General features: G+C 35.6%; 1 protein-coding gene across 4 annotated transcripts in view; it reads left to right on the top strand.

Moving 5' to 3' along the window:
* acj6 (abnormal chemosensory protein 6) overlaps positions 1 to 13237 on the top strand; it is a 50027-nt gene extending 36790 nt beyond the window's left edge. The window contains exons 2-4 of one of the 4 annotated variants that reach the window (XM_034983438.1): positions 600 to 656; positions 5717 to 5899; positions 12515 to 13237. In XM_034983438.1, coding sequence (XP_034839329.1) covers positions 600 to 656; positions 5717 to 5899; positions 12515 to 13237 — 963 coding nt within the window. The remainder of the gene's footprint in view (positions 1 to 599; positions 657 to 5716; positions 5900 to 12514) is intronic. The other 3 variants (XM_034983439.1, XM_034983440.1, XM_069508536.1) reach the window with 3 other exon arrangements.
* The last annotated feature ends 14003 nt before the right edge of the window (positions 13238 to 27240 follow it).

Below are 27240 nucleotides of genomic sequence, written 5' to 3'. Positions count from 1 at the left end.
CATAAGATTCATCTAATGACTTGTTTCTAAGCATTTTTAGTATCAATAAACTGGCAGGGGTAGTTAGAAATCCTCACATTTACCCTCCTGCCGCCATTCTTAATCACCCGCAGTAGGCAACTCAAATTAAATTGACCGTTACTTGTAATATTATCTTAGGTGAACTTAAAGCTACCTAATAATTTAAAAATAAATAATTTATAAACAGATAGTGTATGTAAGATAGAAATAAAATAGGATAACTAAGCTCAAAAGGGTGCTTTTTACATTGATTCTACAGATGATAAAAATTGTAACAAATACGTAATTATATTGTCCGACTCACTGACAGCATATGCACATCCACTCACTTATACTTTTGCTGGTGCACCAAGGAATGAGAATGGCATCTAATTAAACATGTGCAAGAGGTGTAGTGCGGGAGGAACTAATTGATATTCAACTGATCTAATTTACCCACCGTTCTCAATTAATTTAAACTTAGAATTTATTGACGGAACTTTCGTATCGCATCGTTTTGCATGGTAAAGGTGCAGTATACTAATAAATTGCATGGAAAAGTTTAAATGTCTAAGCAAGCCAAGTTTTTTTTTTCGCAGAGCCGAATTCTGGAGGATGCATCATTGATGTGCAACTCGTGGTCACCGAGGCACAACGTAAGTGGCTGCACGAAAGAGAGCTCCTGCTATTCATAGTAGCCCCCATACAATTATGAGTACGTTGAATAGTTCTGCCTTGCGAACTTAATAGTAGGCTCCTATCTTTGGCCAAAGATACCTAATAAGTACATATTACTAATTGTAAGTTTTGAAACTGCAATGCGATTTTTTGGTTATCTTAGAAAGCATGTTTCCTTAATTATACTTACACCATTGTAACTTATTAGTTCTTTTTTATATCTAACTAAAGGTAGATATTTTCTTCATTTCAATGCTATTAGGAGTAATTAATATATTTGTTGGTAACATACCGTAATAATTAACACAGCCTCACTATACAGAATATATCTAATATAATAAACAGAACTCAGCTTTTGGCCCGAGATTTGATGGGCAGTTTTGGGCACTGTTCGTGTTTCATTATATTATGTAGAAAGCCGGATGCAGGTGACCCGAAATGCTTGGCAGTTCCAACTTAGTTCAGAGATCGTGAACTTCCGAACAGCTCGGTTGGTCTTGTTTTGCATGTTTGGGAATGCGTAGAGCTACTTTACTTTTGAGCTTTACTTAAGCATTTTACTAAAATTGTCCATTAATCGAAGAGCCAGTAATATAAATTTGTAAAAGTCCCTTTAATTAATATTATTATCATCATCATCGTTAACCGTCAGACGTCCACTGCTGGACATAGGTCTCTTGTATTGTAGGGATTTCCACACGTCACGGCCTTGTACAGCATGTATCCAAAGGCTCCCTATGACTCGTTTGATTGGTTTGTCCACCTAGTGGAGTAACTTCCAACATTGGCCAACTATGGGCCTTAAAAGGTCATAGATAGCGACCATGTCTCAGATCCATATATCATCACTGGATACACGCACCGTTTAAAGACTTTGCGGTCTTCAAGCACTGAGGATTTTGGACGAGAAGATATCTCGAAGCTTCCCGAACTTCATTAATATTATACTAAAGTGAAATTAATTTAGCAGACAACTAATTTAGAATTTTCTATCACTCTGTAGAAGTAATTCCATAATACTTTGAGCTGACATTTTGTTCGACAGTTAAAAAGCCTTTGCCGTAAAAAAAAAGTAAATGCCATCAGCTCGCCAATATCGTGATATGTCAGCCCGGTTTCAAAAGTGATCCCAAATTCAACGAATGATAATTGTATTAAGTCTATTAATATGTAATCAATGGATAATTGAAAGCCGATTCACGATACGGATGTTATTTTCCCGATAAATCTTTGTCACATTTTACAAATGAGAATGTATTGTTTTAAATTTTTCTATGTGATTACAATCCAGGCCGGGTACAAATCAATTGACGGCCGAGTAATATTGGAAGGGCGAGGTGAAGCCGAGGACCTCCCAAGTGTTTCCCTAAGAATTTTTTCCCCAGCCAAATGTTGCAATATATGTAATGCTATACAGGATATGCAAAGGCGATAAACCATACAACAACATTATTTTTTAAAGCAATGAAGTAATTTGCGAGCAAGTGGGAGAAAACAATATAACAAGAATTACAATGTCCTGATTGTAGAATAGTTCATTAAGTGCATAACGTATTTTAAATATTCAAAATGATCTGAAAAAAAATTTTTTTTTCTTTAGTCATCTGTTCTACGAACCTCACTAAACTTCTGTCTCATATCATAGGTAACAACGGAATGAATAACAAATATTTTAATTCAATTACACCCACTTCACATGCACGTGAGCGCTTCCTGTGTAATCGCAAAAGCCCCCCTCGGCTTTTAGTTCTCTATGACACTCGATACTTACATTACGTGGCACAGATGTATCTGGGGATCAGAAGATGTCGCCAGTTAACCCTAAAATGAGAACGTTGATGAGTAATAATAGTAATGGATTATTTCAGTGCTTTAGGGATTGCTGGGATGTGCCTTTGTTGCTAGTTTATGTCTACTACACGCTTGAGTGGTAAATTCGGCAGTCACTTTGTTGCGTTATGCGAGCTCAGCTAATGGGTAGAACAATTAACGGAAATTCTGAGCTGGTAGATATAATGTACGCATGTTTTTTTTAAAATTAAACAGGCTGTAGCATGAATGTATACCTACCTCACATTTTAAATCTACGCGTTTTTAACTACGTGATTGTAATAATTTTCAATTTTTTATTGCAATTATTATATGTACTTACCTACTTACTTGTAATTTACTAACAAGCATAATATTATGTAAAACATAATCATATTTCATGCTAAAATGATCTAAATTAGGTACAATCACAGATTGTTACCGTAGTGTACTTATCTGTGAATTTATTCAAATTTTAGACAGTTTCAGAGGCAGCCTCTCCCTGGGCACTTCAAAACAAATTATAACATATCTAACAGCACCAGGGTCAATTTGTTTAGCAATTACAATTAGACGGGGGTATGCAGAGAATCACTTCTGTAACACGACGCTAATGCTTTTGGGAAGGGCGCAAGGACAAACTTTAGATCCCACGGTCGATTGTTACCTACGATTTTTGAATTTTACCAGAGTGATAGATTTCCATAGATTTAATAATGGTTTTGGAATTTAATATCAATTCTGTAGTAAACAATTAAGGATCTAGACAGACAGGCCGCATTTCGAATGCAAGCTGACTGCTAAAATTGTAGTCTATATTTGAAGTCTGTACCAATACTGTCGACCAGCGGCATGCAATCTGCGTGCAATCCGCTGAGTTCAAATAGACGACACAGTTTTGTTGCACAAAATAATTAATGAAATGGGGCGTGCCTTGGATTTGAACTTAATTTACAAGTTCTTTACAAAATATTAATAGTTTTAATGAGTTTTAGGCACCTACTTACAATTATTATAAAGCTCTATCTATGGAACCACGAGTACTTAATATTGTATAGAACGTTAGGGAAAGTGCTAAGCTAAATAAATATGACCATACAAGCAGTGAGATGATGCCTTCTTTGAGTAAATTATCAAGAAAAGTAAAAATAGGAATAATTTAAAACAAAGTTTACATATTTTCTGAATTTAAAAGAATATTGAACATAAATTAGGTAGGTATTTAAACTTTTCCTTCATAGGTAACTTACTTGGAATTTTATCAATATTTTAATCAAATCAAATCAATCAAATATTCTTTATTGTACATGTGGGTATGTATATACAGATGTTACATCTTGCAACAAAACCAGTCAAACCGAAATCGACAATTTGAATGCGAATCCCGTCTTTAAAAGGGGACGTGGAGATAAAACCTGAAAACGTGTGTACCACCGGTAAATCGAAAAGAGAAACTATCACTTTAAAAGTGTTCCCTGGCTCTATAAAATGCCTATTTGAGAGTCGGTTCGCGCGCCAAGCATCTGTCGGGAGTAACCGAGAAGAAGGCGTGGATCCGAGTAACGAGTTACCAAGCAACACGAGGTCAGAGTCACTCATAAATAATTTAAAGTAATCCGGGAAAAACCCCTGTCCGTGGGCCGTCGGTTGAGTCTCCATGACTATTTCATGTGACCAAAGTATTACGTCTTGCGAATTAGTGTTGCCCTCAACGTTCAACGTTACTTAATTTTGCTTAATCTCAATTTTAATCTGAACTAACTTGCTTTGAAGTTTATAATATAAATACTAAGGTTTGCATGTATTAGCCTCAACTGGTGACAGAAGGGCTGGCTCATTTTTTGCGCAGCGGATCAGCCTGGCTGTCCAGCGCGGAAATGCAGCCAGTATTCTTGGCACCATTCCACGCGGTCATGATTTATTTATAGTAATTAGATAAGGCTAGCTTTAAGTTTTATTGTATTAAAAAAAAAAAAGTAGAGGTATGAATATAATTTTGTACTGAGTGTAGAATTTTAGTCTGCTATTATTTTATAAAGAAACTTTTAAGGCGTAATGAACGTAGATCTTAACACATCGAATTAGGATTCTATAAAAGTAATTTAATTTTTTAAGTAATAGTATTGTCGATTTGTATGATTGTAACACAATTTTAGCTATATTATAAATTTAAATTACTTACAATAAAACTTAAAGCTTGCCTTAGCATTTCTATTTAATTTAGTATAAGTACCTAATAGTTTTGCTATTTTATCAAGTGGTTAGCAAAAGGTAGTAAGCTAAAAAAATAATATTCAAAATACTAATTTGACAAGCACTCAGAAGCACCAAGAAGTTGTATCTATAATTTTTTTACCAAAATAAAACATACAATGTTACTAATAAGCAGGAAGTGAAAATGTATGCTACGACGTTATACTTATGTATTGTTAAAAGTCTACTTTTTCTAGGTTATTAAACTGATCGCGATTTATTTGACCTATCCGTTCAGGAGTTCCGTTCTTCATTTTCGAAATTATTCGTCAGACGTTAGGTACATGAAACCAAGCTGATAGTACAACCTCTAAAAAAAAAGAATCTGTAAAATCGGTTCAGACAGAATTGTTGAGTAACATCGAAAAAAAAAATTATCATCAAAATACTGTTTTGATGATCAGCTAATGAATATGACTTACTGGCTCTTTTGAATATGCTTTGATGGTCCTATCTTTTGATTGCATTAAACTAGGTAGAAACCCGAACTATTTGCAGAAGTTAGATGGTATAAACTTAAGTACTTCATATAAACACCTAATAGCTTAAGGCGTCCCAAAAAAGGTCCTGACACGCAAATAAACATCAAAGTGACCCGTTAAGGGTTCTGCTTCTTCAATTTTGAGGTTCAGAAACCTAAAAATGAAGGAGCTATAGTGTTTAGTAGAATATAAATTCTTACTTACGTGTTTTTAGTTCACTTTTAGAAAGTTTTCCCATAAATATACTTTTCTTGGCGCCTAATATGCTTGAGATATGTCGCTAATTACACAGTTCCACTATGGACTAACTGCTGTTATTTTGCTGAAAGTACATTTATTTATCAAAATTTGTAAAAGCATTCTAGAAATACCAGTATTAGTAGAGGTCAGTGGGTACAGGTATTTTGTACTGTAACCCTCTCTATATTTCTCAACTATGACATGATATTGTACTATACTGTATTGAACTGACTTGTATATTATGTCATCATCAGGGTGATATCTTCGGCGGGCTAAACGACGGCTTGCTGAGTAGGGCTGAGGCACTTGCGGCGGTGGATATAGGCAAACACCAATCTGGCCCTCAGCCCGGACCGCCGCTGCCGCAACTGAAGCATGACATGGTGTACCATCACGGAGTCGGCGGACCCCCTCCTCACAACACCAGGCCGCATCAGGTACTATCGGCTTCTTCGTGTAAGAGACATTTACAAACTTTGACAATCTTATATATTTTATATAATAATCAATACATTATACGAGCGGTGATAGCCTAGTGGTTTGGATCACGGCCTTTTTTTCTTCTTGTCAGGGGTTCAATCCCTGGTACGCACCTCTGGCTTTTCGGAGCTATGTATGTTTTAAGCAATTAAAATGTATCACTTGTTTTAACGGTGAAGAAAAACATTGTGAGGAAATTTGCATGCCTGCGAGTTCTCCATAATGTTCTCGAAGGTGTGTGAAAGTCTGCCAATCTGCACTGAACCAGCGTAGCTGACTGTGCTCTAATTTCTCAACCTGAGACAAGACCCGTGCTCATTAGTGTGTAGTTTTAAATGTGTAATACTCGGAGGCATAGATATGTACGTACTTGTGAAATTTCGAACATATTTTAGCGATATAAACCAGGGAGGGAACCTATTCCAATCATTTGAATCGAATTCAGAAACGATAAAACTAAAGCGCACTCATAAAATTGTTGGCAAATTGGTACACTCCACGCCTCCGCTTTGGCATAAATAATAATAATAAAAGTAAATGCATTTCTCTGAGCCCCATACACCTTGGAAAATCTTTTAGACTTCCTATGTCAGTAGTCGAGCCGAGCGAGGGTTGTGTCCTTGGGGAAAACACTGGCGTGGGGTAGTATAGAGGCTGTAATGTGTAAGAAATATACTCGCTCTGCTATAAAAATGAGGTAATTTTTAGCACTGTTCGATGTAATGTCGATTGTGATCCTACCCCTAGAATTCATATATAACCCTCATATATCACGGAATATCACGGATTTAATGAAGGGTAAATGACTGTTAGTAGATTGCTTGCTTTTAGTAACTCTGTAAAATAATAAGTAGGTATACCTACTTCCTGTATAATTGGACGACTGCCGAAAAAATGTTAGAATCATTGAAGTAAATTAGTGCGTAATATCCCTACTTTTTTTTTCTTTTTTTAGTCAGATACAAGTTAGCCCTTGACTGCAATCTCACTTGATGGTAAGTGATGATGCAGTCTAAGATGATAGCGGGCTAACTTGGAAGGGGTATGGCAGTTTACCCATACCTCTTTGGTTTCTACACGGCATCGTACCGGAACGCTAAATCGCTAGGCGGCACGGCTTTGCCGGTAGGGTGGTAACTAGCCACGGCCGAAGACTCCCACCAGACAAATATATAGAAAAGACTACATATATAGAACTTAAAACTACAACAACTTAAAACTATATTTAAATCCAAGCCCGTTGTTTGTTAATATTCAAATGAGGACCAAACTACGTTTGTAGGGAAAGCGTTGGGAGAGCGCGCTAGGATTACTTCTCTTATCAGATGAGCATTTTTGAATGCGTCAGACTTTAAATATCAACCATTTTAATAGTCCATAAAAAACGAACTAAAAAACTAAAAATGTAGGATTATTTAAATGATAAGAAAGCTTAAGAATGAGTGAATGAATTTAAGAAAGCTCAAAGATTTAAAAAAAACCATGCAAAAAGGCATAACTTGAGGGGATGATCCAACTTTATATTTATTGAATCCTCGCTTTTCATGTTCCGGAGGTACGCTAATTTTTTTTCAACAATACACAACTACAAGTCCCGCATATTGCTATTGCGCTGGAACCATGTCTCATTAACATCGAAATGACATCATTTTGACTACAGCTGAAATAGAAATATACCATATGCGCTTATAAGAGTATAGAGTATGTAGAGTAGTAGTAAATTTGTCGTAAGTTAATAATGTACCTACTTGCGTGAGTAAAACTTGCCAAAGATTAATAATTATATTATTGCTATTTTTTATGTTTAAGCACAAACTCAAATCATTTATTCAATATATTATGTAGTAGGTACATTGTATACTTTTTGATTATATAAATTGTTGAATTTGTAATATAATGATGTAAATAATGACAATAATTAATTTCGTAAATTTAAAACTACGGGAGTTACAAACGCGCCCTATTCTGAGAAGAGCCCACAACAAACTCAGCTGGGTAATGCGTATATAGGTAAGTCTCTATAATAATAGGTTTTCTTAGTTCCCACTTTACAGTTCTAATAAGCTCGTTTTTAATAGCTGTAGATTTATAGTATAAAAACAAAAGAGTCAAAGTATTAAATGCCTACTGCAACGTGTATTACTTTTTTCTACCTATTTATCTGACCTTATTTATCCTGGTGACCGTTGCCAGTTAAATAAACAAACAAACAGAGCTAAAATACCAACGTAAACTACAAGAAAAGGGGAAATAGAAAAAAATGCGTATACTCAAGGGAATACAGGACATATGAGCGTTTTTACTGCTAGTGAGCAATTGTCACTGCCACCACTGGGGACGGGACCCGACTGTGTACTTAAAAGTTGCTTAAACCCTGACACAATATTTTACACAGTAATCTGTAGTTTGCAGCTTTCGTGAAAGTGAAAGGGAAATAAAATATTTCAAAACATAATTGAAAAAGTCATAGTACTTATTCAAAAAGCATTTTTATCGTGAGGTAAACCTACATGCCTAAAAGTTTTCTAATATGTTCTCAAAAGTGTGGGAATCTGGCAATTCACACTTGGCCAGTATGGTCAAACTAAGGCCAAAGTCAATCTGAGAGGAGACCCGTGCGTGCTCAGTAGTAAGCCAGCGATGCGGTTGAACATGATGATGATTCAAATCATACACTCAATCATAAATTGCCATGAAAGATCATGAAGAAGGATCAGCGATATTGAGAGTTGAATCATGTTGGCTTTGGGAGGTAACAGATAATAAAGTTGTAAAAACTATTACGTCATGTATAAAGTTTAATATTTTTTTATTTTCTTTGGAATAGTATTAGAAATCCCGTTATGCATTGCCGGACATTTATGTAAGATGTAAGATTTTTCACACCTTTATTACCTGTTTTCTACCAAAGCCAAAATAATCTGAACTTCTTAGTCGCTGATCGTTCCACCCTGTGTTAGGGACAATACGCAGATTTCGCCTTTATAAAATAACGAAGGTATGGCAGCGCTGGCTCTCTCTCTATTACAGCGTGTCTAGGCTGGGCCGTGTCCATGCCGACGGCCACCGCCGAAAGTTGTTAAAATATTTTCATTCTAAAATACCATAATATGATGCGATATATGCGGTTGTATATTCGCCGTCTGTCTTTAAGCGGAGTATTTTTAACATTTTTCTTTGTTTTTTTAATGTTAAGTATCTGTATAATATTGTGTATGTAATAACACAAGTGTTTCATAATTGTATTTTGTGCAATTTTAGTACTGTAACAGCGCGTAACAACCCCAATTACAAATCGGAACACATCATAGCAATCATAATGCATGCACGTTGTCCCATCAAACATATGCACATACGTATACTGGCTGCTAGCGTATAAAATAGAGGGTACCAATGCGTGTTGGGCCATAAGTTTCGCGGTTTTTTTGTAAGTTTATCATTATTTATCTCGATAGCAAAGGTATTCTGAAACAGTGGTAGATGCATTTGATGATTCAAAATTACTTGTAACAGTTTAATTGAATAAAAACATTTTTATCTTATTTTATAATAATTGATGATTAGGTTGCGATACTTAGTACTTAGGAATTTTCTACTTCATTATTTATCAATATAATCAAATATGTACCAATTTTCTTCATCATATATACGTTGAGGCACCAGGTTTACATTTCAAGAAATCGGTGTATTTTCCTATGGTACTTTTTATAAATGTCTCGATCAAAATTTAATATAACTAGCCCACGCCTTCCAGCTTTACTCTGGTGCATTTTCTAAAACCCTTTCTTAGAGGGGGTTTTCTTTCACTCAGCAGTTTGAGTTGTAGATTGTTAGTCGGTAAGGAAGGAAATGAGTAATAGTTCAGTTTCTCTCTAGCTTCTGCCTGGCAGGCGTTGCAATGTGACTGACATCATCTATAGGTACGCAACGTAAACTTTTAAGGGTGTCTGGCAGGGGGTTGCCATGGCACAAAGTGTCTGGCAATGCATGACAGATTTGTTATACTATTCTGAAGAAAATAATATAATAAAAATTAGACTTTATACTTTGACGTAAGATTTATTACATCTTTATTACCCGTTATCTCCCAAAGCCACCGCGATCCAAAGAAACATCCAAACAAACGTTCCTCTCGGTGTTGGGGACAATACGCAGAGAAACTTTCAGCTTTTATAAAATGACGAAGGTCTGGCACGCACTGGCTCTCTCTCTATTAGTTTGTAACGCAGTTGCGATTAGGTAGAAGAAAATGTTCCTATAAACTATTTTTGAAAAAAAGCAAAAAACTAACGTTTAAAATACTGACTGCCAAATTTTTTAACAACTAGTATGGCTACATAACCTTACTTTATGCGTGTTTTGACGCGCACTTGGTAAGTCTTTTTAAATAATTTTCAAATTTAAATATGAAGAAACTGGTCAAGCGGTCATCTGATCCTGTTAGTCAAACTATCATAATTAATAGTTTGATTCATGGTTTAGCAAAATTTTGGCTAATTTACACCAAATTAAAAAAAAATCATACACATTTTCCTTTAGTAATCGGGTTAAAATCCCTACAGTTATTTCTGTGATAAGCCATTACAAACAACAATCGCAGAGGGACGTTATTCTGTAATAAGTAGCGATCGCACTAATAAATAATATTAAGTCCGCCTCTTTCAAGGCCTTAACGCACACCCTCTGTAAGTTCGGCCACTTGTTCAAATCATAATGGTGCGATACAAATCACTATTAACGGGGTATAATTTATTTAATATCCACTTGCAATTGCATTGTACGAATACTATCTAGTGGTGAGTCTATGAATTTATATCGTTAAACAATTAAAATGTCTTCTATCGTAAACCTAATTCTAAAAATATTATAAATGTGAAAGTTTAGATGTTTGTTGCTATAACTTGACCTATTTGGCTTGAATTTGGAAAAGTGATAGCTTATACCCTGAAATTCAAAAGTACGATTTAAGTCCTTAGTTTAAAGGTGAACCCATCGACATAGGAATACACCCGTAGTAGTACATACAAATTCTTTGGGTGAACCTTACTTTTGATATGGCAGTAGACATATAGAGCAAATATGGCGAGTGAGTCCTTAATTTGTGCATAAGACCTATTTTCGCTGGAACAATTCTGGAAATGGGTTTAACATAAACATAATTTTTAACTTTGAATGCATCATCAGTCTTCTCACTTATAAGTATTATTATGTAGGTAAGTATGTTATGTTGTGATTTTGTATAGGTCCCAATATCTTAGCTACATAATATAATCACATCATACTAATACTTTATACTATTGTAAATTCGAAGATGTATCTGTCTGTCTGTTTGCTTCCTTTTCACGGCCCATCTACTAAACCAATTTTGATGAAAATTGGTATAGAGATAACTTGCATACCTAAGAATTTAAGGGAATCCTGAACCCGGAAAATTTAAGAGTTCCGACGGGATTTAATTACACGCCACGCTGTAGAAATTGCGGGCATCATCTGCTTAGCACAAAGATAGCTTGCATTTAGAAAATTGGTATATACTACTTTTTATCTCGGAAAGTCAGACAGTTCCCAAGGCACTTTTGAAAAACCAAAACATACGTGGACGAAGTCACGGGCATCAGCTAGTAATTTACAAAATAATTTTTATTTATTTCACCGTATGTTAATACTATTGTAGTAAGTACGGGGTAAAATGACGCTTTCTAAGCTATGTTTCGTCGTGGCGTCTCTATAATAAAAGTACGGGCGACAAGTTCCAAAGAGAAGGGCATTGTAAACCTTGTAGCATGTAACATTACGTGTTACACGCGGGCTAGTGCCGGATAATTGTGATCTACTGGTCCCCGGGGAAGTAATACTGGGACCCACTGCACCTACCGCCCCTTAGAAGCGCCATGGAAAAAGACTTACGGCCTGCTTCTACACTAAGATATATTGCCTTGTAAAGATTCTCAATTGTTCTAATTTCTATTTGGCTTTTTAATTGTAGCCGTATTAATTGTAACGTCTTTTTGTGTTTATACTTTATTTTTCTTCTCATACATTTATTATTCTGACAATCAATATAAATACGGAGAAATTGAATTATCAACGTACCTTACATAATACGTATATTGTACGTATTTACATTTTACTTTACATTTTTTTACGTTTATACGTAAAACAATAAACGTAAAAAAATGTAAAGTTGCAATGCCCACATATGGGCATAGTTTTCTAAGCACTGCAAACATTCATTTTCGCTACAAAGCCGGTCAACAACGTAAGCATATTGGTAAAACACTCGCAACCAATCAACGTCACAACAGACGCACCCTCCAATGAAAAAACAAGTGTTTGCACTCATAAAGAATGAGTGCAAATCTGAACAAAGATGATTGTTTATTTCCATATATCGTCCCCGAGTTTGGCTATTGTACCCACCCCCTCCTTGTTTACAATAAAACGTCTGATTTAACATGAATACAGAAGTTAATTCGGCGAACGACAATAATAAAGATCGCGTCACCCTATATCTATACTAATCCTCTTAATACTAGTGAACTTGACAGTATGATAAAAATGAATTACAAAAGCCATTTTTTCCGCAGATGGGTCATCACGGCATGGAAGGGCTTGACATGCTCGATCCGCTGACGTCATCATCGATGACCACCTTAGCACCCATGGGCGAAGCGGCACCCCCTCATCACCAGTTACACGGCTACGGTGCTATGAACCACGTCATGAACCACCATCATCACACCGGCGGCCTGACTCATGCCCCACCGGCCCATCTAGGCCACCCATCTGCTGCACTGCATCCTGATACAGACACAGACCCACGCGAATTAGAAGCTTTTGCCGAGCGATTCAAACAACGACGGATAAAACTCGGTGTAACTCAGGCGGATGTCGGAAAAGCTTTGGCGAATTTGAAATTACCGGGAGTGGGTGCCCTCTCTCAAAGTACAATCTGCAGGTTTGAAAGTTTAACCCTGAGTCATAATAATATGATAGCACTGAAACCTATTTTACAAGCTTGGTTAGAAGAAGCGGAAGCGCAGGCAAAAAACAAAAGGCGAGATCCGGACGCACCTAGTGTGTTACCAGCGGGCGAAAAGAAACGAAAGAGAACATCTATAGCGGCGCCAGAAAAAAGAAGTCTTGAAGCATATTTTGCAGTTCAGCCCCGACCGTCTGGGGAAAAAATAGCAGCGATTGCGGAAAAATTAGACCTAAAAAAGAACGTTGTACGAGTATGGTTTTGCAACCAGAGGCAGAAACAAAAACGCATGAAGTTCGCAGCACAACACTGACCGGCGGGGGGCGGCGCGGCTCTGCTGTACCCAGGAACTGGGTACGGCTACTAGGCCCCAGCCGCACCCTGCACGGCCATGGTTCTAGCTAAAACGACCACATCACCAACGTCGCGGCGCCCAACCGCCAAACATGACTTTTTGTGAGCAATAATAACATCTAAAACGCAAATTAATTTGTATTGTTTTTGAATTTACATTTTCGTATTGATCGCAATTTAGTAACTAGTGTTCTGGTTTTTCTTAAGTAAAAAGCTACCATAATATTATACATATTTTCAAAAAAAAAACAGGGTAGGTATATACTTGTTTATATACATATCATTAAAATTAATACGAGTTTTAGACAATTTTATGTTCCAACGCACTGAATTTTGATGTTTTACGATCATAGAATTGTACATGAAAATTGAAAATCAGGATTTTTAAGAAAATGTGCCTTGCAAATTATCAATATTCTGTGTTTAATGTTAGTTACTTCATCGCTGTGTTGCGGATTCAGATCGGACACATTGGATGAGATGTCCTGTCGAAGTACCATGCATCGAGAAACATATTATTATTATTGTATCTTTACTGTAACTAGATTAGGTGAGGACTACCAATATGAAACAAAATAATGTTTGTTAAGATGGAAAACGCATTTTGTTACATAACACCTGATTCTGGTGTAGCATTTATCTAAGGTTTGTATTTAGTACTATTTTGTTAAGACTTTTGTTCCTGTGTTGTATTTTTAAACCTTGTACAAAGTAATTATAAGAGTGCCCATTTTATAAATAAACTGTAGATAGTAATTAAGTTTGGTTATGATGTGTAATATAACTATTGTTTAATTAATTGATTTCTTTGTTGTTTAAACATACACATGCCTCTCAAACTTCACGACAATGGCACAATTTTAGATAAGAGTTTTATTAGTGACATTAGCCAAAATAGTCATTAAAATCATTGTAAAAAGTCACTTTTCGATTTATATTTAGATTTTAGTAAACCATAGTTACTAAATTGAAAGGAATTAGTACAACGCGGGTGAATTTCAAAATAAATAATATTATTGATTGTACTATTATACTTTTAAAGCTTATCATGGTATACTTATGTTTAATCGATTATTTTAAAACTGCAATAATAATCTTAATTGACGTTACTATTTCTATTTAATTTTTCTCGCAGTAAAGACCTTGTAGTAATTACCTAGTAAAAATTTGCAGAGTAACGTTTAAAGTTTTTTCAAGACTAGAAATAATGTTTAAAAAAATGTAAATATAGATTAATGTTAAGATAAAAAATGTGCAATCTAGAATTTGGTAATTATTGTAAATCTTAAATTTGCTCATAGCAATTTATTGAGTTTAACAACTAATATCATGTAGTTTTTGAAAGCTTTAGTCCACTGAATCTAGTCATAAATAAGTTAATACTTTTGTTTCAAATTTTTACAATTACTAGTATTACTGCCTAGAAATATATATTACAAAATGATTTCATTGCAAATTAATATTTAATAACTTTATTTTTTAATTCATTTATAAAGAAAAAGTATGTCATTTGTTATAAACCACAAATTAAACATAATCTATTATACAAGTATCTATTTAGGCATAATAGATCTCCGTAAACTGAAAATACACACACACATTGGTGTGTGTCTCGATCTACATATTTCTGAACTCTACAGAGGCGTATTCATTTACAAAATCTTGAAATAAGTAGTATTCTCAATTTTATTTTGCAAAATTTACATCAATGTTATATGAATGAGCATACCAAAACTGTATTAATAAGCTGGTATTATTATTTTACACTAAATTCTATTGAAATTACTTCTACATACGCAGCTTTTAAGAAAAATTTGCTATTTCATACTTTGGTACCTACTATTACCATTTATCAGTTCAATACTAACCTATTATTATCTTTTCACGAGTACAAACTTATTAAAGTAACCAGAAAAGTTTTTGCTATAAAATAGACTCGTTTTAGTATTTTAGGCATTGAATTAAACGTATAGTACTCGCAGATATTACGAACAAAAAATTGTGTTTGGAGTTGTGACATATGTGCAGATCCTTGAATTTAGTAATTTTTTGCATGATTTTATGTAGTTATGAAATTCACAGAGTGTTAGTTCATTAGACAATTTTGTGCTAATATCAAATTGTACTAGAACAATAATTTATATTCTACATCACTTCCTGTAACAGTTATAGCTCTTCAGCCATTTTCAGGCCCATGTTGAATTTTATCAGCTATATCTTTCTTTATGCAAGCATTTATTTGTTCCTATATTTAGTATTGTAGTTGATAACAATTAGTGATCCTTAGATACAAGCTGTTCTGAATGAAGACTGAATTTTTAAAATAACTTCCAAATGCAATACCTATTTTCATAAATTACATATTATTAAAGTAAAATATTCTTTATTTGCACACCAGTAACTAAATAATTATCCATATCTTGTCGGATATCGTCACATACTTTTATGAGTGCAGAACAGTGCTGAGGCAATGTGGCTGGTCCTAAAACCAGATTGATTAGAAGACAAAACATTGTTTTTTAGAGGAAAGAGTTGTTTATTTACAATTCGCTTCAAAACTTTAGACAGAAATGGGCGAAGATACGTCGAAAGAGGGAGGGAATGTGTAGATTAGAGATTAGATAGGGATAGGATTTTTTTCTTTCTGAAAAGCGAGGAATTGTTTTCCGTTGACACCAAATGGCAAGCGTTTTTTTAACGGGACTATGTACAAAATTGCATTAGGTTACATCCCGACGGCCATTGCTACCCTTATATATTACAAAAATTAAAAAAAATATAGTTTTATTCAAAGACTAAGCATGTTAAGATTTAATAATAATAATAAAATTGCCAGACCAAAATCCGCATTGGTAAAATGGAGTTTGGACAATGAACTAGCAAATAAGGCACTTTTAGATTGGCCTTAAAACTTGTTGATCACAAACCGTAGTTTTTTTAAGGCTTTGGATTAAGTTTCCTGGGCATTCCTGAGGATCTCCTATGCTAATTGTGAAGAATTGCTCTTTTAAAGTAAAAAAATATTAATACTATAGCAATAACTTTTCTGTGCACTTATATTATAAAGACTCGCGAACATACCTAGACACTTACTAGAAGGCCTGCATCGTAGTAGGTACTAAAATTGGGTAATTTTATTTGCATGAAAAATAGATAGTAGATGTACCTATGTATTAAGCTTGTAAAAGCAGTTGATACTTCATATACTAAATAATGTGCTCGACATGCTTTGTGGTACGGCCCGAATTATTATGATTTTGTCGTACAAAAATACCGTTGTCTCAAAATTAAATTTTAATTGTTATTATGACAACAACGATATTATGGGGGCCAACAAACTACTGCTCAGTAGCATTATTTATGGCTAATCTAAAAATTATACTCATATTAGTACAAAAAGAAGATGCAATAAAGCTGAAGCAGCAATTCGAGTTTAGGAGTTAAGCGCACCTTTTTACATTTTGCAACGAGATGTAGAGAAAGAGATTATCGAATTTGAGGTATCTAACGCCCGAATACAGAAACACCAATAATAAAATTAGTGCCAATTTTGACATTTCGTTTAGAATACAAATGTCAAAAACTATCACAAAGAGCTCCTCAACACTAACGTTTCTCCAGCGAAGGCATTCGCTGAACGTATGACGCCGTGACTACGTGACTGCTGGCGTTGCGTAAACGCTGATTCTTGAGTTAACATCGCGCAGACCCCATATTATTAATCTATCGTTTTAGTATTATTATTAACAAAATAGATTAGAAACAAACTTTATTTTGCTGTTAAAAGGAAAATTATTACGAAAAAAAAGAAATTAAACAATGGCGATCACAGGCCGCAATGTTACGCTACATTGCTGCCTAGCTCGGAATGTAATGTCATATAAGCTTGAGATTGTATGGGGACCAGTAGCCAGTAGTGCCGCGACAGGACTGTGACAGCTGGTGACAGCACTGATGCGGCAGCGCTGTTGCGTGCAGCGTGGTTCGGAATCATATCTTTATGCGACGTGTGATTTAATTGTTCAGGTGTTAAACTGGCGCGTGCGTCGCCTTGTCGCGGCGTCTGCGCTGCACAGTGATTTGATAAACTCCTACGCTAGAGTGAAGGGGCTCTTAGCGATAAGGATGATCTTAAGTTGTAAAATACATTTCAGTCAACTTTAAGTTTTGATTTACCTACTGCAGCAGAATTGCAATTAAAATTATTCTAAATCAATTGTTTAAATTATCTGATTTTAATTACTTATGTCTCCTACATTTTATGTTACAAAAATTATACTTAATAATACATCACTTGACCAATGTAACTAAGTATGAAAGTTGAAACACTATTAGTTTTCGAATCAGCGCTAAGTTTAAGTAGAAGTTAGTGGATTCTCTTGCAATTTATTAATTCTTAACTACATTATTATTAATAATAATACTAAAAAGAACACTTACATGAAAAAACGAATAAACAATAAATTAATGAATAGAAATATTAGTAAACTCTTGTTGTTTTATTACTAATACCTTGAAAATAATTTCAGTTTCAGAGTTCATTTCAGATTAATTACTGAAAAAGAAAGCTTGTAGCTTTGTTTTAGAAATATTAGAATACCTATAATTAGTTCACGTATCATTCATTCGAACGAATTAAAACGTTGTACACTTGTTCTTGGAAAGTTTCTGACATTGAAGGTACCATTATACATCTACGTTCAATAGGTGGCACGCGATCTGTTCGTACAAATTAGTCAATAGACATTCATAAAGTACAAGACAATGTCTGTGACTTCGTCTGCCAGGATTTAGGTTTTTTAAACCACGTGGGAGCTATTTGAGTTTCCGGGACAAAAGTAGCCTATGCCCATCTCCGGGATGCAAGCTATTTCTGAGCCAAACTTCGTCACAATCGGTTAAACGAATGGACTGTAAAAAGCTAGTAGACAGATAAGCAGACAGACACACGTGCACATTTATAATATTACTAGCTTAAGCTCGCGACCTCGTCCACGTGGACTACACAAGTTTCAAACCTCTACCCCTTTAGTGGTTGAATTTTCAAAAATCGTTTCTTAGCGAATGATTAAATCATAATAGCTATCTGCATCCCAAATTTCCGACCCATCCAGTAGTTTGTGATGCGTGTGTGAATGCGTAAGGTATGGGATCGTGAAAATATTAATATTTTTGCTCATTTTCCATGATGCACCTTAGAGGCTTATAAAACTTCTACCTAAAAGACGCTTTTAGCTAGAGGTGGTGTCCATTGCGGTGAGAGCGTGTAAAGGTAGGTGCACACTGGCGCTTGTGAGTTAGTGCCACACAGTGCCATACGTCACGTGCCTCTAGGGATAGCTGACCCCGACTTACCACTACTATGATTTATACTACAGTTCTGAAAATAAATAAAAGCCTTGTAATATTGTGTGATAACAGCATATGTAATAGTATGAATTATAATATACCAGTCTCATGAGTCATGACGGAGATGTCGAGACAGAGCAATGCTGCGGGGTGAGAGGGACGGGGTCATTATCATCATCATCATCATCATCAACCGATAGACGTCCACTGCTGGACCTAGGTCCCTTGTAGGGACTTACACACGCCTCGGTCTTGCGAGGCGTGAATTCAGCGTCTCCCTGCCTGATGTGGTCCAGCCACCCAATGGAGGGAGTTTTTCGAACTATGTGCCCTGCCCATTGCCACTTCAGCTTCGCCATCCACTGAGCTATGTCGGTTACTCTGGTTCTCCTACGGATCTCCTCATTTCTGATTTAACCATGTTAGTTACATGATTAAAAGCATAGATCCTACAATCGCAATTTTAAATCGTAGTATGGTGCAATTGTCATTCCCATTGATTTCACAGGCGGTTTTTTACAGAAAGTGATTGTGAATTATACATACGCTTGCTTCATTGATTTAACTAGAAATTATGATTAAGATCAATAAGGCTGATATTTCACCGACGTGGTTTTTTACGGAAATTGAATTTTCTGCCTTATAACTACTGAAAATGCGGAAAGCTGTACTTGAAACGCACGTTTTTCACTTTTTGAAACGCAGCGATGGAAGTGACAGCTGAACATTAAGGCTGAACAGTATCAGAGTGAACGAGACAATAAGTACCCCGTCCTTTAGTTTGGCTCGTCTTGGCGGGGGCACTCCCGTGCCCCCTGATGCACTGATTACACTGACATAATTAGAATCATTCCTTCTTAGGGTTCCGTACCCAAAGGGCAAAACGGGACCCTATTACTAAGACTCCGCTGTCCGTCCATCCGTCTGTCCGTCTGTCACCAGGCTCATGAATCATAATAATTAGACAGTTGAAATTTTCACAGCTGATTTATTTCGGTTGCCGCTATAACAGCAAATACTAATAAATAATTAAATTAAAATAAAACCAATATTTAAGGGAGGTTCCCATACAATAAACGTTTTTTTTGCTGATTTTATAGATACCTAGCTGGCCTGGCGAACTTCGTACCGCCAAACAGTCGATTCTTTTTTAGGATTTTTTTAAATTTTTCTATCCGACTTCAAGGAATATTATGGAAAAAGATTTAGCGAAATCGGTTCAACTTTTCTTGAGATTTGCGATCAGCAACACATTTAGCGATTCATTTTTATATATAGAAATAATAATTATTTAAATGAGGCGAGTTCAATTCTAACGATCAAAATGGCGGTCACAGGGTATCTAAAGTAAAATGCACTCGTAGTGAGGGTTCAAGTCCGTTGGAGCGACCATCGCCGACGATACCTAATATTATTGTCGGAGAGAAACGAATTAAATTATACCACCTTCTTTCCAGTTACAGCCCTTACAAACGAATACAGGTTCACTACCCTAGCTATGAATAGGTTTCGGATGCCTATGATATTATTATTAAGTACAGCTCCGTTATTCTGAAATTTCCAATTTAATGAACAGAACGGGAACAGTTTGATTTTCGGACGGACGGAAGAACGGATCCACGTTATTGCCCCTAGTACCCATGCAAAATATAACGTCAATCCGATCCTCCGTTGTGACGTGATCGAAGGACTAACCAAAAAACCAAGCCACTAACATACCAACAAGCAAACTCACTTTCACATTTATGATAATAATATGGTAGGTGAGGTAGCGATTAGTAAGATAAATATTGAAAAGTAATCTAGAATTTTCTTGAAAATAATTTAAGGTTAAAGTTTAATATTTAGATACTTCTCATACATAATATAGACGTGTTTAAATTCTCAATCTGCAAAAGCAACATGTGGCAAAAACTAATCAATTATTGTGTTTAATGTAGAGCTCGCACGGGTGGTCGTCGCCTCAGGCTCTGACGTATTTCGAATTTTACTTAGTGTTTGCCCGCTCTTAATTCTCTTAACAAGTTTAAATACAACCACGTAGATATACAAAGATCGGTGTTCAAATTAAATTCAAAAGGTTAATAACTACTTATTTAAAATTTATTTTGTACTAGCTGATGCCCGCGGCTTCGGCCACTTGGAATTAGGTTTTTTAAAAATCTCGTGAGAACTCTTTGATTTTCCGGGATAAAAAGTAGCCTATATGTGTTAATCCAGGGTATAATCTATCTTCATTCCAAATTTCAGCCAAATCCGTCCAGTAGTTTTTGCGTGTACTGTTTTTGCGTGAATTTAGGTACCTACTACATACAGTACCTAAATTCAGTTGCAACAAAAAATATTTTAATAATATATAACACATATTCTGAATAAAGAGCAAAAATCTCTAATAAAAATATATCGATTGCTGATTCATTCCATTGTTTTCATCGTTCATCGCTAGTCTTTTTTTGTGATAGGTTGTATCATTTACGGCGTTCCGTAAGAATAAAAATAGCATTGAAAAATACAAAAAATTATGATGACGTCGTCAGTAATGGTTTCCGATTAGCATTTCGGGATGAGAGCTCATTATAATTTAGCCTCCTCTGATCCATAGACGTCCTCGTAGGTAGATGTGCGGCGGTGGTGTGTTTGATCAAGCTGCTGCCCGAGGCGCACTCTCCCCTCAGTTCGATGATTGTTACTCCCTAATATTGGATGTATGGAGATTGGTCTTGTATTGTGTAACACAAACAATATTTGGCTAATCTAGCTGTTTGGTTTAACGGTCTAATTGGATGAATGTTTGTCGATGTTTGGGAGCTGGGACTATTCGGGCTGCTTACCGAGAGGAATTGAGATCTACTGTGGGATATCTATAGAAATCGGACAATGACATCAATGCCAGGTCGTCAATTATGGATTATTTGGTTTCAATACAACTGAATAGATGCTACTTGGACAGCACACTGAATCAACTGACTTTAGTAATATTTGATTTCAACATTATATACATACGCAAGTGTCCAAATCTGGGGATATGTTTTGTTCCCATGGACGTATTTCCTCCAGACTAGAGAATTATTACCCAAAATATCAAGTCCCCAACTTTTCTTTATCATCACTTACAATTTTTTTATATTCCGATACTCTTGCCCTTGCCCGAGCCCTTGACTGCAATCTCACCTGGTGGTAAGTGATGATGCAGTTTAAGAAGAAAGCGGGCTAACCTGGAAGGGATATGGCAGTTTTTATTAAACCCCTTTGGTTTCTAGACGGCCTCGTACCGGAAAGCTAAAACTTCTGGCCGCGCTGCTTTGCCGGTATGGTGGTAACTAGCCACGACCGAAGCCTTCCACCAGACCAAAATTTATCTAAATAGGTTTTATCCATCAATGCCCACAGAAATGCAGGGGTAACATCAATCAAATCCAAAAACATCGAGCGAAGCTCTGTTTTAATGATAAACAGTAAACTAATACCAACAATACTTAGATACTAATTAATAATACTTAGGTATCTAATAAACGTACTTCTACTACTTCGGCGTTGCCAGTAACAACCGCATTATTGGTCTATGAATATTTTAGGATGGGCAGAGGTTAGCAGGCAGCAGGTGAATTATATGCCTAATGTCTACTTTATAATTAAGTGTGGATATATTTAAAACATACCTGCCTATGATAACTAGTGATTCACCCCAAAATTAGACCTCAGCTAAAACCTTATTAAGTAGGTACATTATTTTTTAATTCTGTTATGTGATACTTAGTACAAAGAGTAGTTTCAGATACAGCCGCTTTTGAGATAGATTTCTTGACAAAATAGGTTTAAAAAAGTAAGTTAAAAGTGGACAGGTCGGTATATTGTCATGGAAATAATTTAGTACAATAAACCTAAGTAGATAAAGAAAAAGAGTTATTTCCATTGCTTCTAAGTGCCCCCTTGATATGTAGAATCCAGAGTTTCTTATGCTATTTAACAGTCACGGATTTACCACTTTCAATTTGAAAACCCAATTCTTTACGTGAGACTTTCTCGATGTTCCCTAAAAGAGCGAAATCAAATCAGCTTAACCTACTAAGTGGCATACCTGATACGGAACCAGAAAACTCACTGTGAGCTATAAATAAATCAATTGCTAACCGCGTGGGGTGTCCACGTAGCCAAGGGAACCCTAAATTTAGATAGGGTGTCACTAAATCACAGTTATTGTTAAAAGCAATATCCGGGAAACTACCTAGGATAGCTATTATAGAAATTCCAACTCATACCTATATTATACAGAACATTTTCTTATTATTAAATGAAAAGGAAATAAAGAAATTGAATAAAAACCCTAGGGTCAAATCACATCCGTTGCATTACTGTCGTACTTATAGTACTCGACAGGTCGAGATGGCGATCGGGGTGGGGACGCCCCGCACACCCGCACAGCTCCCGCGTAAACCCGGTGAGGGACAGCGTTGGTAACGTGCGAGTGTGCAACCTTACGCGTACTTAATACCACTTTTTTGTGCGATGTAACCTCAAATCTACGGTTTTCAGATTTACTCCTTGTGCTACGAGACCTAACTAAGGTCAACGGGAATTAACCCATATATTTTCATGACAGGCATGACAGGCAGACGGACAGACAGACAGACAGACAGACAAAGAAGTGATAGGGTTTCCTGTTTTTTCTTTTGATGTACGGAACCCTAAAATTAGTCTTTATACTTTGATGTAAGAGTTTTTACACCTTTATTACCTGTTATCTCCCAAAGCCACCACGATCGAAACAAACATCCAAACAAACCTTCCTCCCAGTTTTGGGGACAATATGCAGAGAAACTTTCAGCCTTTACAAAATAAGGAAGGTCTGGCACGCGCTGGCTCTTAGGCCATTATTAGTAAGTATTCAATATTCAAATTAACTGTGAAAAAGTGCCCCTCATTGCCAGTTTTTTGTTTGAATACTGCAGTAGCTTCCAGATCTCAACCTAAAATTTTATAACGTAACATTTTCTTTTCAAAGTGTGTCATACAAAATTAATTAGTTAAGTTCAGAAACAAAGATTATAATAACTCCAAACTTTTGAAAATATTGTCCTGTCTGCCTTTAAAAATGAAGTGCATTGTACTTATGAGTTTAGCCTAAGTATCAGCTATTGTACTGGAATTATTGCTATTAATTAAATTTAAACTTCGTAATTTTATTAAAACTGTATCAATTACTGATACCTAGAATTTGACGGAAAGATCATCCAAAACTAATGTGTGTATCTGGTAAATCATGTATCTATTTATGGTAAGTATAAAAGATACTTAATACCTGTAATTATAAGCATATAATTATCTACCTATTTTTCATCTGGAGGTTATCATAATATTACATTATTATACCTTAATAGAAAAGCTGCATTTAAAAATTCATTAAAAACGTTTTAAATTTAGACTATGAAAATAAAAATAAAATAATAAATTAAACCTCCCCTCTGCTTCGAAACTTAAAAACTTCAATTAGCAAGGAAACTTCTTCATGGGGACGAATTTCATTGCGTGAGAAGTAAAAAAATTAAAAATTACCGTCTTTTTACGACACTTAAAAGAAACTTGGTACCGAATTTTCCCTACCTTTCACAATTTCATTAGAGCGTAACCGACTAATTAATTTTTTTAGTCCAAATTAAACTTGCTGCAAACGATGCTCATTCGTGCGAAAATTTGGAAATTTATACGCCATTTTATTACAACAGGGAATTCAATAATGCCATTTTAATTTCTGTGAAGTATGAGCCTACCTACATATCTATTGAAACTGCAAGTAGATTAATAAGCCTATGTCCGTCCCTATAAAAACTATCTGTGTACCAGATTTTATCAAATCTGTTAATCTCTCGGATGGGCCCTTAAAAGCTACCAGAGAGATAGACAGACTTTCGTATTAATATTAGTGCCTATAAATCTATTATTAGTTAAGTTAAAAATAGTTTGTAATGGAAATTATGTTTTCGGAAAGAGATCCAATCTCCTACTAGCCAGGTTTGTTTCACTTTACGCATAATTCGTTCAGGGAGTTAATTTCGTACCTATATGTAATTAAGAAAACTTTTCGGATTATCCCAGTTTTTCCAACTACTGCTACCAATACAGTTTGATCCCGCTCTCCCTTTTTTGTATTAATGCAGCAGGACGCTTTGAGAGTGATCGCTACTAAATTGAGGGTCACAGTACATTGGCCGTTTTATCCCATTTTTCGGCCACTTATTTAGTTTTAGTTTATCACCGTATTTCGGAAACACCGAGCCCCTAGACAGTGAGAAATTTGCCAATTTAGTTGTTGCAAATTTGTTTTGTTAGTAACGCGCTTTTGCTAAAAGCCGTTTACGTTAGCAATTCATTTCCTCTGTCGACGATGTGGGTGTTAATTCCAATTATTTTTTCATAATTTTCACACATCTTACATATAAATATACATATATCTATAACTAAAACACCTTGGCTGCTTCTAAAGAAGGATTTGCCAGAATCCAATGAAACCAGAAACAAACCACTACCACCAGAACCAGAACCAGAATAGGATCGGTCCGAGTCTGAATTATCCAAAATTTTAAAAATCATATTATATCATCATCATGATCAACCTATCACCAACTCACTGATGAGCACGGGTCTTCTCTCTCAGAATAAGAAGGAGATTGACCATAGTCCACCACGCTAGTCAGGATTGGCAGACTTAACACACCATTGAAAACACTATGGAGAACTCTCAGGCATTTAGGTTTTCTCACGATGTTTTCATTCGAGTGTTATTTTACTTGCTTAAAACGCACACATCTAACTCTGAAAAGTAAGAGAAATCCACTGACTGCCAGAACACTCTAAACTATCCACAAATTTTATACTTTTAATTCACTATTTACCTACTTTTAGTTTTTTACTAAACGTTATTACCTATTTAGTTTATATTATGATTTTTCAATATTTGTAGGTAGTCGTTTTAACTATAGGATACCAATTTATAAGTGTATAGATTTTATAAGTACCTACCTATGCTATACCTACTTAGCTTTGTACTCAAACTTACTGTTTTATTATTTATTTAATCAGGCGTGGAAGTTACGCGCACTTAAAGAATAACAGAAATGTAAATGTAAAAAATTTCATGGGGCCAGGAGCCCCTGAGTGCTGAGATACATAAAATGTATATACAAAGCACCTACATATGTAAAACACAGCTAGAGAGATATGTCAAGAGAGAACGTTTCTTTTGAAAAAACAAAAGAAAATTCAGTGGAATGCTTGCCATAAATTGTTCTTCTCGCGGGAGTTGTACCTTTTGCATACCGACCGAGTAGTATGGCCATGTTAACTTCAACATTCTTGATACCTAATGAAAGTACTGATTTTTTCGTTAAACTTGAAAAAGTCTATTAATAATAAAAGCCATTGTTTCATATTATTTAGAAAAAATATATATTTAAGTACCTATTTACTACTTAAATCTAGGTAAGGAGGTACTTCTTTCTTAATAATATAAAACAAAGATTCAATCCAGGTGCAGTCACCTAGATTGAATCTTTGTTTCATATGTGTGAACTAACTGACCCACCCAGGCTTCGCTCGGGTGGAATTTAGAAAATCGAGGTGGGGTTTGAATTTCCAAAAATCCTGGAACACGTATTTCTTCATTTGTGACCGAAAACCCAAATACCAATTTTCATGCAAATAACTTGAAAAATGACGGACTTTCATGTCTCTAGGACCAGTGGTTTAGGCTGTGCGTTGAACGGTTGATATATAAGTCACAGGACTTTGAATTTTATATAGGTAGGTATATAGGTTTTTTAGATTTTAATGATGTTTTAACTTTTAATTATTTACAACTAGATGATAACAATAATTACATCTACGTGGATTTAGGTTTTTAAAAATCCCGTAGGAACTCTTTGATTTACCGAGATAAATCTTATCCGGCATGCATTAAACAGATGATGCCTGCGACTTCTAGGTTTTTTTACTTTTAGGTTTTTGGAAAACCACGTAAGAATTTTGATTTTCTGAAACAAATAGTAGCCTATGCACCATCCCGAGATAGAGGCTATCTCTGTACCTAATTTCCTCATTATTATAAAATATTTTAAGTCAATTGCAGTCATCTTATACCTATTTGAAGTCAAATGTCAACCTCCTCCATTTTTGAAGTCGGTTATAACATCAGATATGTGTTCTAGAGTTATTTGACTAGGTGCCTATAGTACGCGACAGGTCAAGATGGCAACCGGGATATGAGGCCGGGAGGAGGCCCCGCACACTCGCACAGCCCACGCGCTAGCCCGGTGCGGGACTAGCGCGGGTGACGTGCCCCACCCCGAACGCCATGAAATCGAAATTAACATTTTTCGATTGCTTATTGCTAAAACTAATCTTGCTTGTACATTGTTAGATTTTTCTCGCTTGGTGTAAAATACCGTTTATACACTAATTAACCTTTTGTACTTTTTCTCAATGTTGTTTCGGCTATAGCTACCAGTAGCTATAATTTATGGTACTTCATCCACCTTTGCGAACATTTTGGAGAAATCACAAGCCTGCAGGTTACTTTACTATGTTTTTCTTCACCGTTAAAGCAAGGGATATTTATCT

Source organism: Maniola hyperantus, chromosome Z (assembly GCF_902806685.2).
Source record: "Maniola hyperantus chromosome Z, iAphHyp1.2, whole genome shotgun sequence".
NCBI classification, from domain to species: Eukaryota; Metazoa; Arthropoda; class Insecta; order Lepidoptera; family Nymphalidae; genus Maniola; species Maniola hyperantus.
Note: the sequence above shows the minus strand (reverse complement) of the source record. Positions and strands in the feature narration are given on the sequence as shown.